Below are 12094 nucleotides of genomic sequence, written 5' to 3' on the forward strand. Positions count from 1 at the left end.
GGTCATCTGTACTCAACCACTCTAGGGATATACAGATTCAAGGAGAGTATTTGATAAGTGAATTTGAGTTAGTTTATGACCTTATAGTAGGTATAATGAGTTGAATTTTACTAAAGACCTTATTTACTTGAGGCTGTTCAGCTCTGGACAGAACTCTTTATGTTACAATCCACACCTCTGTCACATTGTCCCTGTGTCCTGTTAGAAACTACGGACCTTGGAAAGCAGTGTCCCTCCGTGCCTCCGTGGACCTAGATTTCAGTCTGGGCTGGATCTTTAATAGTAGACTTCACTCTGAAAGAGCACGTTAGAAAAATTGTTACTGGGTTTTTTAAAAAATTGATATTTATGGATAGAAAGGAATGGGGAGTAGGGGCGACAACATCAATTTGGTTGACTCTTGTGTGTGCCCTGACCAGGGATCAGACCTGCAGCCTTGGCGTAGTGGGACGGCACTCTGACCACCTGAGCTGTCCGTCCAGCCTGGGCCTATGGTGTTTTTTCTTTTTTCACTTTGACATTTTTAACTAGAATCACTAAGTGTCATTAATTCTTTGGTTCTCTGGACCATCCATTTCCATAGGATCAATGATGAGTGAGCCTTCTATGGTCTGCAGTTACAATTGTGCCTTGGTTGCCTTGGGAGATTGCTTCCAGGACCCTGCCAATCTGCAGATGCCCAAGTCTGTGACATAAAGTAGCAGAGTATAGCATGTGACGTGTGCCCATCCTCCCATCCACTTTAAGTCGTCACTAGATTACTTATAATACCTAATACAGTGTAAATGCTATGGATAGTTGTTAACTGGTATTGTTTAGGGAATAATGACAAAAAAGTCTGCCCATGTTCAGTACAGATGCAGTCATTGTAGGCTTAACTACGTAGTATATCCACATCAACAACAATGTAACTGTTTTCCAAATTTTGTTTTCTGTCAGCAGTTGGTTGTATCCGTGGATGTGGAGGGTCAACTATACTGTTTATAGTTGTTCCTAGTGGACCATAGGTACAGCGAGTTAGGTGATTTGCACTCTTTAATCCATTATCAGTCTATGAACAGCTAATCTCCTATTTTATTATTTTATCCCTCTATCATGACACTGGCCCCTCAACCCCCAACCTAGCGTTGACCGACACCACCTCTTTACTGTTTTAGGGACCTATCCCTGGGTATATATGGTCCTTAAAAAATAATTATGTTTTTAAAATAGATGCTTAGGTGTGAATGTGCATAAATTACATTATGCATAGTTTAAAAATGCAGTCTTTCTAACTCCCTTCTGTAGATCACAAACAAATCAGTATGACAGTGTTAGCTCTTGCCCCTCCCTTTTGCCCATCCATTTCCTCCGAAGAATCGTCACCTGTTGGGCAGCATAGTTGGCAGCCCTCAGCCAGCTTTGTGCCATTCAAGAGTGACAGGCATGTCTAGACTCTCTAGAAATATTATCTTTCAGCTCGCTTTTGGCAAGTGTAAACTTTTTGCTGGATTATGTCAACAGATATATATGTTTCTCATCCTCATAGAAATAGATTGGTGCTGGAATTTCTCTTCAATTTCTTTAGGCAGGGAAAATAAAGACTATCTCTTGGCTCATTAAAGTTTTTGTTCATTAAAAATGTTTGAGGGCTTTTGATTCTCAGGGGTGAGTTGGTGACATACATATACTGTCAGTGGCTATTTTGGATTTTCAGCTTTCAGGCATGTCTTTACTTTGGATGAGCCCCTTGTGGTTTTCAAAAGAACTAGCAAGTCAATTATAAATAGCAGGCCGGTGTCTGTGTGTCTGCATGCACTTGCTCTGTGGGATGAGGCACCCACATTACAGTGGGCAGTGAACTATTTTCACCCTGAAGGGGGAAGACTAAGAATGCTTTTTTCTTTTTGAGATAACCCACATCTTTGCATGCACCCACACAGATCTGTGTAAATGAACTTGACATTTTCAAAGACCTTAACTTAAGGTCTCTTAAGCACAGCCACCCAACCTGTTACTTTAAGAAAAAAGTGGTCTCTCCCAGACCTGTGACAGAGGGTTCAGGATCAGAAGGCACACTGTCTGTGCCTTAGACCTTCCCAGGAAGCTCTGAAAGCTGAATTTCCTTATATGAACAGTGCTTTGGTGAGTGGCCTCAGTTAGCTAATCAGTGGCTTCTAGGACCTGGCTGTCAATATTGTATCTTCATTTTCCTTCCCCACTCGTGGAAATTGTGGGGACCAGCAACTCTAAAGTAATCATTCTAACAAGGGAAGGGAAAGGAACAAGTGATTTGAAAAAATGAAGCTGCACATGAATGTTTTCAGAAAGAGACAGTTAGGAGGTCTGCTTGGGTGTGCTTCTCTGAAGATGCATATTTGCCTCTTTACGTTGTGTCTTGGATCCACCAGGTGTGGGCAGTTCCTTGGATCCTTTCTGTAACATCATTGTTCAGACATTGTTCTATTCCTTTTGTTTTCTTGTGCCCTCATCCTCAATAATTGGTGCCAAACTGTTTTTCAGTCAGTTGAAAATATGTAAGCAGCTATGTACTTCTATTGTAATTGCTGTAAAGACTTCAGTATTACTACCATTGAAAATTAGTCTAGGCATCTAGCTTAAAATATTGATAATATGATTTGTAATTATAGCCTTGTAAACCCTTTTCATACTGGTATATTTCTGAAGCAGAAGGTAGCAGCAGCACCATTAACACTGTGTTACTGATTGTGGGAGATTTGTATGGAGCTAGCAGGAACTGGTGTTGACAGCTGCCATGCACTTAGTAACCATTCTTTTATTTTTTTTTGTAAAATAAAAGGGATGAGCATAATTTTTGATGCAAGATTTGGGAGATGAGAGCCCCATCAGGCCAAAGATAACATGAAAACCACAGTGGGAGAAGTTCATTTTCAGAGGCACGTGGACAAGTGATAACCAGTTTTTGGCTTAGTAGGATCTAAAAGAGTAAACTGCTTATCAAAGTGCATTCAAATATTGAGAACTGATTATTATTTGGTAGTTGGTCAAGTTAGAGTTACAAGATAACAGCATATGAACATCATGGCCAATGCTGCTGCTTAGCTTGACTTTCTGTTCGGTTAATGTGTTTATAATGGTCTTGGAGAAACTGTATTATTCCCCCAATGGTGTAAAATCCATTCAGTGATTTTTTTCCCCTTCTCTATCCTCTTGCAGATGAGAAGCCCAAGGTCAACCCCAAACTGTACATGTGTGTGTGTGAAGGCCTTTCCTGTGGGAATGAGGACCACTGTGAAGGCCAGCAGTGCTTTTCCTCACTGAGCATAAATGACGGCTTCCACGTCTACCAGAAAGGCTGCTTCCAGGTCTACGAGCAGGGGAAGATGACCTGTAAGACCCCGCCGTCACCTGGCCAGGCCGTGGAGTGCTGCCAGGGGGACTGGTGCAACCGGAACATCACGGCCCAACTGCCCACTAAAGGTTCCCATGGACTTTTCTCTTTCTAGATAGAGGATTTTTGTGAGTGTCGTGCTGATTCTGTGTGGGTTAAAGATGTAAGTGGCCGCAAGGCTGTGCTCCAGCTCTTTGAACCAGAGGCAGTGGGTGACAAGGGAGATGGCTCTAGGCAAGGAAGAGAAAGGCACAGCCTTTGGAATCTAAAAGGATGAACCATGATGCCATTTATAATTTCCTGAAAAAATTCTGCCTAGTAAATGCTCATCTCTATGTTGAGTGTGTAGGGAGGACAAAGGGACATAAGACTCAGGTGCCTGCGTGGAATACCTTTTCCTCTCTATAAGGAAGGAGGCAAAGAAAAGCTCACTAACCTTTTCTGTCATGGCTGCGTCCGAGTGACTGATCACTGAAAGTTGAAGCTGTGTGAGATTTCACACGAACTGGTAGCTGATGTGGAATCTTCTCTTTATTATATTCAACATGGATTCGATAGCCAGCAGAGATCAGTCCTCCTCTGAAACTGGCTCCCCATAAAATGAGCCCAAAATTGCTATCTCAAAGACCTTAAAAATATTAATGTACCTTAGTCTTCATAGATTAACTCCAAGCCAAATTTACTTTCCATATGTCATCCATTTTTAATAGGCATATTTATTTAATTTTGCACTGAGACATGAAGAAATGACCCAAAAAAAGTGGAGCAGGAGAAGCTATGGGGAGCATCCATTGCTAGAAATGTCAGCCAGCAAAGGAGGAGACAGAAAAGTGAAAAAACTAATACACAGTCATGTTGTGATTTTTGAAGTTATGGTGATGACCTTTAGGTGTATTGAAGAGATTAAATTCTGAATAATAAGAGAAGGTTTTTAAAAGGGAGATCATTAAATGGTTAAAACTAAAAGGCTACCTGATGGAATAAACAGCACTCTTAAACTTTTTGAGTTAAATTATCATTAATCGAATGGATAGACATGAAGAAAGGTCTACATTCACACAAAAATTCTGTGTATGGTATGAAAAGTTCCTACTCTGTAGAACACTCTGCTAGATTCTAGGTTGTGATAGAAAATTTATCTATTTTACTTAAGGAATTTCTAATTTAATTAGGGAGGCACAATATTTGTGACTTAATGTTGTATATAATTAGTTTTACACTTTATCGTACAAATGACATGTGCCATGGAGTATATGTGCCAAGTTGTTGATTAATTTGGATTTGGAAAGTTAAAAAAGATGCGTCAAGGAAATTAGGCTTGAGATTGGATCTCTGAAGGGGCCGGGACATGGAGATGAGTAAGTCACATGTGGGGAAGATATAATTTTGGGACCTTTTGATTATGGACTTTCACTATCCAACTAAGAAACTTTGATTTAACTCACGAGGCAAGTAGAGAGTCTGCGAGTATTTGCTTGAGTGATATGCGAGTGTTTGAGGCAGGGCATGAATGTCTGAGTGGGTAATACAGGACATAGTGTCTGAATGAGGAGTGACTCAGGGAATGAATGTTTTGAGTGAGTGAATCAATGTTGAAGATGTTGAATAAAAAGAACAGATGAAGGAATAGGTTCCCAGGCAGAAATCCTGATATAAAAAGATCAATGAAAATTTAGCAACAGACATCCAAGGTACATTGGAGAGAGAAACCGCAGATTGGGCAATTTGGTTTTAACTCAGCACTGTCTCCTAGGGATATTAGAGCACAACGTCTGCCTGCACGGGATTGATAATAAAACACCCTCACAGATCAAATCCAAGTTAATATGAGTAGTACCAGAGATTTGTATAGTACTTAATATTTTAAAAGCACTTTCACACACAGGCATTAATACAGATGGTTCTCAATGGATTTTTTTTCCAGTCGTGTCTAAATGCATAATAGTTAAAATGACTGGGCTATTGGCCAGGTGTTAGGAGGTATTTTAGTTTAACACTTTGTAACTTATGAGACTTTGTGGTCAGGATTTGGAGCTAACTTGTTAGGGCATTGGTTATAAATATTAAATAGTAAGTAAACAGTGATCCTTACAGCCAATTACCATTTTCTCCCCCATTTCCAGGGAAATCCTTTCCCGGAACACAGAATTTTCACTTGGAGGTCGGCCTCATTATTCTGTCTGTAGTGTTCGCAGTATGCCTTCTAGCTTGTCTACTGGGAGTCGCTCTCCGAAAATTTAAAAGGCGCAACCAAGAACGCCTCAATCCCAGAGATGTGGAGTACGGCACCATTGAAGGGCTCATCACCACCAATGTCGGAGACAGCACGTTAGCAGTGAGTTTGCGACCCTAGGGAATCCCAAGCATAATGAAAATGGCTGAGGATGCTTTTTTATTTTTGAGCATGAAATGCTAAGCAGTGACTGGTGACTGAGCAGTGTGCACACGTACCACTGGCCAGGTACACCCTGAGCAAGCATGTGCTGGCGCCTACCTGTCTGGTCTCCCCTGTGTGAGAACATTAATTGTAGACAACATTTACATTAAGTAGGAGAGGAGGGGATTTACTTTAGCAGATTTGGGGGGAGTAAGGGAGAAGGAAGAGAAAATGGTTGCCTATATGTTGAGGGGGGGATCCTTGGAATTCATGTAACTCAGTTACTCTATTTTTAGCAATAAAAGTACTTTCATAAAAAACACCTTTAGTTTGATATTAAAAAATCACTTTCCCTTCTAGACTATTTTAACACCCTGTCATTTAAGACTTTAAAACTTGACATCCCAAAAAAGCAGCTATTAAATTTTTCATGCTCTTGTGCTGCCCCCTTGTGGAGTACAGTCATTTGGTTAAATGACTGATGTCCAGTAGAAAGAAAGAAAGAAAACCTAGGTGATATTAATTTCAACAATATATTTAACCTAATATGTATAATTATTATCATTTCAACATATAATCATAAGGAATTATTGAGATATTTTACTTTTTTTAACTAAGTTTTCAAAATCTGGTATGTATTCTACACATACAACCTACAACAGTTCAGACTAGCCACAGTTGATTTGCTCAGTGTCAACATGTGGCTGGTAACTACCCTGATGGACAGCACAGGGTTAGAAACTATTGTATTTATATGCCTTAAATGTATACTTTTGCGTGTTTTTAAATGATGAAATCATATTAAAAAGTGACTTTATTTTTACATTTTAAATTTGTCAAGTGTTAAACTTTAAATTTTAAGTAGAAATTCAGTCATTTGCTATAACTAGGTTACATAAATTGCAAGAGAAAAATAACATTCTAAAGGGATACTCTGCTGAGTCTGTTGCCTCCTCTGAAAAAGGCGAAGATTAGAGAGTATTAGAGAGGTGTTAAAAACATACCAGTGCCAAATCAAGATGACTTCATAATTTGATGAAATAATTAAGGCAGTAATTTTGTAAAGGGATTCAACATTTTTTAATGCCATGATCGTGTATCACCTGAGATCATTTGTATTAAAAGCCTTGCTCTATGAGACAACAAGCCTGACAGTGTCTGAGTTCTGCAGGTAAGCCTGCCACGCAACTTCCTCTTTGCTGGAGAAGACTTGTCCTTACCAAGCTTTGTGGTGCGGTTGCTACACCTGGACCATTTTTGGTGCACTGCTAAATCATTTGGTGGTGGCGGATACAGGCCCGGAGCAGCCCATACTGCTGCCTTTCCCATCACCGGCCCGCCTTCAAGTGTACTTTTTGATAGGAAAATGGGAGAAGGACCTTGGTTAGCTTCCTTTTACCTACCTATTTAAATTGTGGTTCAGAAAAACTGGGAAAAGAGAAGACATTTCATTTCAAAAAGTAGAGAATTACAGGTGTGCTTTTTGTTGTCATTGTTGTTAAAAATGTACTTAGAAGTTTATTTAATATTTTGAGGAAAATTAAACAGTTTATTGAGTTAGGAGCAAGAAAATACAAGGCTGAATCCTGACAAAGCTTTAGCAAAACAGGATTCTAAAATAGATTTTCAGAACTTTGTTCCTTAGAACAGCTAACATAACTAATCACCATGGGCAATAATAGGAATATCTTGGTTAAATTACTGTTTAAATAGTCTCTGTAATTTTGAAAGGGCTGGGAATGTATGCTTAAATAGCCTTCTCAACTCAACCATGTTAGATGACAGTATAGCACAATAGAAGGACACAGCACTATTTAAAACAGGTTGTCATTAACGACCTGCATACTTCCTCATGTAAGCAATATGATCATTTCTGATTCAACAGAGCACATGCTGCTAAACAGCTCCCCTATGTTGAAAAGAAGCCTTGGGGTCCCAGAGCTGATGTAGATGTTTGTCCGTCTTGGGTTGATTTCCTCCCCATTTCCCTTCTTAAGGCCATGAACTAGGTTAGAACGAGGATCATACATTCGGTTGGCCAAAAAGTCCATTTCATTTTTTTCTGGACATGGCTTTAGTAGCACTTAGGTGTCTTTAACTTCATTCAAAACAATTTTGTTAGATTGTATTGTTTAAAAAAACATCAAAATTGGTGAATTTTTGTGCAGCCATTTTAATATTGAAGATGGAAGAAGATATGCATCTATTTTGGTGTATAATGCTTTACTATTTTGAGAAAGGTAAAAAGACAAGTGAAACACAAAAAAGATTTGGGCAGCATGTGGAGAAGGTGCTGTGAATGATAGAATGTGTCAAAAGTGGTTTGTGAAGTTTCTTGGTACTATTGACATTTTGTCCAAATAATTCTTTGCTGTGGGGCTGTCTTATGCACTGGAAGATATTTAGCAGCACCCCTGGGCTCTACCCATTAGAAGCCAATAGTGAGAGACAGCCAACATACTCAAAATACCCAAATCAATAAGTTATTGGTGAAAATGAAAAGTTTTTGTTTAAAAATTAAAATGTTCATTTAAAAACTTCTGTAACAGACTTTTTGGCCAACTGAATATTATGGAAAAAATAACATAATAGCTTAATTTTCTGAATTTTTCTCTGGAAAAATTGAATGAATAAAGAGGAAAAAGAACATCAAATAAATGGTTTGGGAGATGTGAAAGTACTTCATCTACACTCAATTTCTGGTTGATTATCCATTTTGTGGTTTTTAAGGATTGTAAATTTCTTCCTTTGTTTGTTCAGCTTTTGGTAATTTTACTGATGAGCAGTACTTCCCAGTGGCGCTTAGAATAAGTTAAAAAAAAAAGTAGATAATTCAAGCAAGTGAGTGTCTTGCATTAAGAGGCCAGCTAAAATGTTTGGGAAAGGTTGCACTTTGAGGAAGGTCAGCTCACCTTTCCTCCAGCCTCACCTCCGCCTTCACGGGCACAGTGGTTATCACGGACACGTTGTTTCTGGTGCAGAAACACCTCTGCTTCTTAGTTGCTTTCTTCTTTTCCTAAGAAGGGGAAATTTATGAACACGCTATTTGGTAATCTTTTTCACAATGTGTTCTTTTTTAGAAGTAGATTCAGGGCATGGTTTTATGTTTTCGATGAAAGTTATAGTTTTTCTATCATGCATGGCCACTTCACCTAAAAACGTGGCATGCAGGTGTTAATTTTGTGGCCCCTTTGTTCTACACTCTGCTTGAGTGTACCGGTTTGATGACTCACGTGGGCAGCTGTGCCTTTTTAATACAGGCAACATTAGACTTATTTGTTTCTTATTCCTAATTTGTGTTTCCTCTTTAGAGCCCCTTAGTTGGCATGTCAACCAGAGTGGATCCTTTGCTAGATACTGACAAGCAGTGTAGAATGTGGCCCGTTCTGCCCAGCCCTTGGACTTGAAGTTCCTTGCTCTTCTTTTGTTCCACTTGTTCTCTATTCTCCTGCTTCCCGTGTGCTCTGCCTACTTCCTGGACTTTCTAATTTGCATCTTCAACTTTGTCCACCCAGCTTCTCTCTATATATAATTCTAAAACTATGGGTGCATGAGAGGACCACTTATCCCCCAGGAAGACCTCTCCTGTACTAGAAAAAGGGCGAGCTTCTGGGTTTCCTAATAAAACCAGTGCTTCCAATAGTGGGGCTGGGGCTGTTCGTGCACACCAAGGGGATGTGCATCCAGGGTTGCTGCCTCTGCATGAGTTAGAGTGACATGCATACTTATACTCTGCACTAAGAGCTGTTTATCAACAGTTTTTTTTTTCTCCTTGTCTTGAAACAGGATTTATTGGATCATTCGTGTACATCGGGAAGTGGCTCTGGTCTCCCTTTTCTGGTACAAAGAACAGTGGCTCGCCAGATCACACTGTTGGAGTGTGTCGGTAATTCTTTTTTGCCTTCCCTTGGGGGTTACATGCAGTGTTAGTTTTGGTGTTAGAAGTAGGATGGCACTTGGAAAAAAGTCTGTTTGTTGTTTCCTGTTACTCGTTAAACATCAGGAGATGCAGGGTAGTCATGTGGTGTGGCTCTGTCTCTGTTCTCCATGTGACTTGTGTTGGAGCACCTGAACTTGTATAAGTTGTTGTCAGAGGAATCTGTCACTAGTTAGTAGAGAGGATACTCAGTCAAAAATTTTTGGTTGCAAGTACACCCTTTGGGATGATGGGAATGTTTAAAATTTGAATTAATATGGCTGCTCCTGATTGTAGGTATTGAATGATATGAGGTAAGTAGGTTTGTGGACCATAAACTTGCTTATTGCAATTCTCTAATCCCTCTCATTCTTCTCCTGCCTTTAAAAATAATAAAATAAATTTGCCAAAACTACCTTTATAACTGCTTTATTTAAACAAGAGCTATGTATATGTATTTCTCTATGGCCACTCACATTTTTTCCATATAGAAACATATTTATACATAGATATAATCATAGTGTGTATATAATTCAAGTCCCTTTTTTCAGTTTTAAGCTCACACACATTTCCCTGTATTTGTACACATCAAATATTTTTAAAGAGAGTAATAATTGTCTAATTTTTCTTTAACATTGCTACTTGAGAAAGATTTTTTACACATTGCTTCTTTCTTTTGAATCCCCAGAATAAATTCCCAGGAATTAGGGTTCATGGGTCAAAATATCTGACATGTTAATGCCTAGAGAGATGGTACCTAATGCTTTTATTTTAAAGTCCCAATTTTTGTCAGGTTTACTTTTCTCTGGTGGCTCTTTGCTAGCCGCATGATAGTTTTCATTATTTTCTCTTTAAGGCACCATGCAGGGATGGCCACAGTGGCCATGATGGGTTGGCAGTGTCTCTGTGATCTCCTAATTCTCCTGGTTTCTTTGGGCTGGACTTGGCAGCTTTGGGGTAGGTGGCTCCCTCTGCCACGTGGCTGCTGTGCTCTGGCTTCTCTTCCTGTTTCCATGGAAACCAGGATACCTCTCCCCCCAACCCAGTAATGGGAAGGGGGATGGACAGAGGTAGTAAGAGTGGCAAGTGTCCCTTTCAGGCACACAGGTGGCTAGCTAGAGCCTGTTGCCCATACCCTACGTCTGCAGCTACTGCGACCGTTTCTGAACACCACTTCACACTGCTTCTCCGCAGCAGAGAAGATAAAAAACGGAAAAGTCCCCAAATATGCTCATTGCACACAACCAGGGTTGTCCTTTTGTAGTACCTAACATCACTGAATATCCTATTTGATTATGAACCAGGGGTTCTGGGTCGTGGTGCGAAGCAGTGAAGGGAGACGCATACCTGTGTCACTTCTCCCATCCTCCTGTCCACGGCCTCTCACCATTCCCAGAGCTGCAGATCTCCAGGTCTGTCCTTGAAGATTGACCTCAGAGTCCAAAAGGCAACATAACATTGCACCTTTAAAAATATATATTGTTTCTGGTTGTATAGATATTCTTCAGTATTTTTTAAAATAATGTATATTCAGTTGTAGCACTTTGTTGGTTTAATGCTAAAGACTTTTTAAAAAAGCAATGCCTTTTTAGTAGCTTATAGTGTTCATATATTACAGCCTTAAATAAAAATGTATCTGATGAATTGCTTGTGAATAGTACATTGTCATTTTTAGTTCAAAAATAATAGACATTGGACTAGATCAGTCTTTTCCAGGCAGTGATCAGTGAACCCCCCAATTTCAGAGGCCCTTAGGCATCCGTTTTGTGGGGATCCATGGCCAGGACTTTTGGGCAGCTCTGCTTCTGTTTTTAGGGAATCTTCATAAGGAGCATTTGCAAAAAGCATTTGACAATGTAAAAGCATTTGAAAACCATTGAAGTAGGTTTCTATTTTAATTCTATCTACTTATCCTGACATCCATCTCTGTTTTCTTGTATTTTCAAAAAAAAAAAAAAGGCTTTTAAGGGAACTTTATAGTAGTGTCCACAATTCTCTGGGAAATTTTTTCTCTTTCCTGATGAGACTGTTCAGACAAAGGGCAACTAAAGACACAGAAGGGAAACAGAGAGGGGAAAAGATTAGCCTACCATTTTTTAGCAGTCAGTTTTGTAGCATCTTCGCATCAGCATTCTTGAGGTACAAATGCTGGGCATTTGCTTTATTAATTGACCTCATTAAAATTAATCTTGTAATAAATGAACACTATTTGTGTGACCTGACCGTGGCTCGCAAAGACCATGTACCACATTTAACATCCTTGGTATTGGTATTGGTATTTAACAGGGACATTAGTCATTGGTATTTAACAGGGACGTTATTTATCATAAGGTAATCTAGATTGAGTGGTTTTGATTAAGTTTCAGGTGAGTCACTAGGACAGACATACTCTCTCTCTCCATGTTTGGGTTCTCAGTGGCTTAGTTTTTCAGCAAAGAGCTGTATTTCT

At 39.5% G+C, this 12094-nt stretch overlaps 1 protein-coding gene across 5 annotated transcripts in view; it reads left to right on the plus strand.

The window, feature by feature from the left end:
- Positions 1-12094, plus strand: part of ACVR1 (activin A receptor type 1) — a 137296-nt gene that overhangs the window by 88581 nt on the left and 36621 nt on the right. For all 5 annotated transcript variants that reach the window (XM_036023449.1, XM_036023451.1, XM_028508916.2 and 2 more), the window contains 3 exons: positions 3178-3441; positions 5476-5687; positions 9516-9615. In XM_036023449.1, coding sequence (XP_035879342.1) covers positions 3178-3441; positions 5476-5687; positions 9516-9615 — 576 coding nt within the window. The remainder of the gene's footprint in view (positions 1-3177; positions 3442-5475; positions 5688-9515; positions 9616-12094) is intronic.

Source organism: Phyllostomus discolor, chromosome 4 (genome assembly GCF_004126475.2).
Source record: "Phyllostomus discolor isolate MPI-MPIP mPhyDis1 chromosome 4, mPhyDis1.pri.v3, whole genome shotgun sequence".
Classification (NCBI taxonomy): Eukaryota; Metazoa; Chordata; class Mammalia; order Chiroptera; family Phyllostomidae; genus Phyllostomus; species Phyllostomus discolor.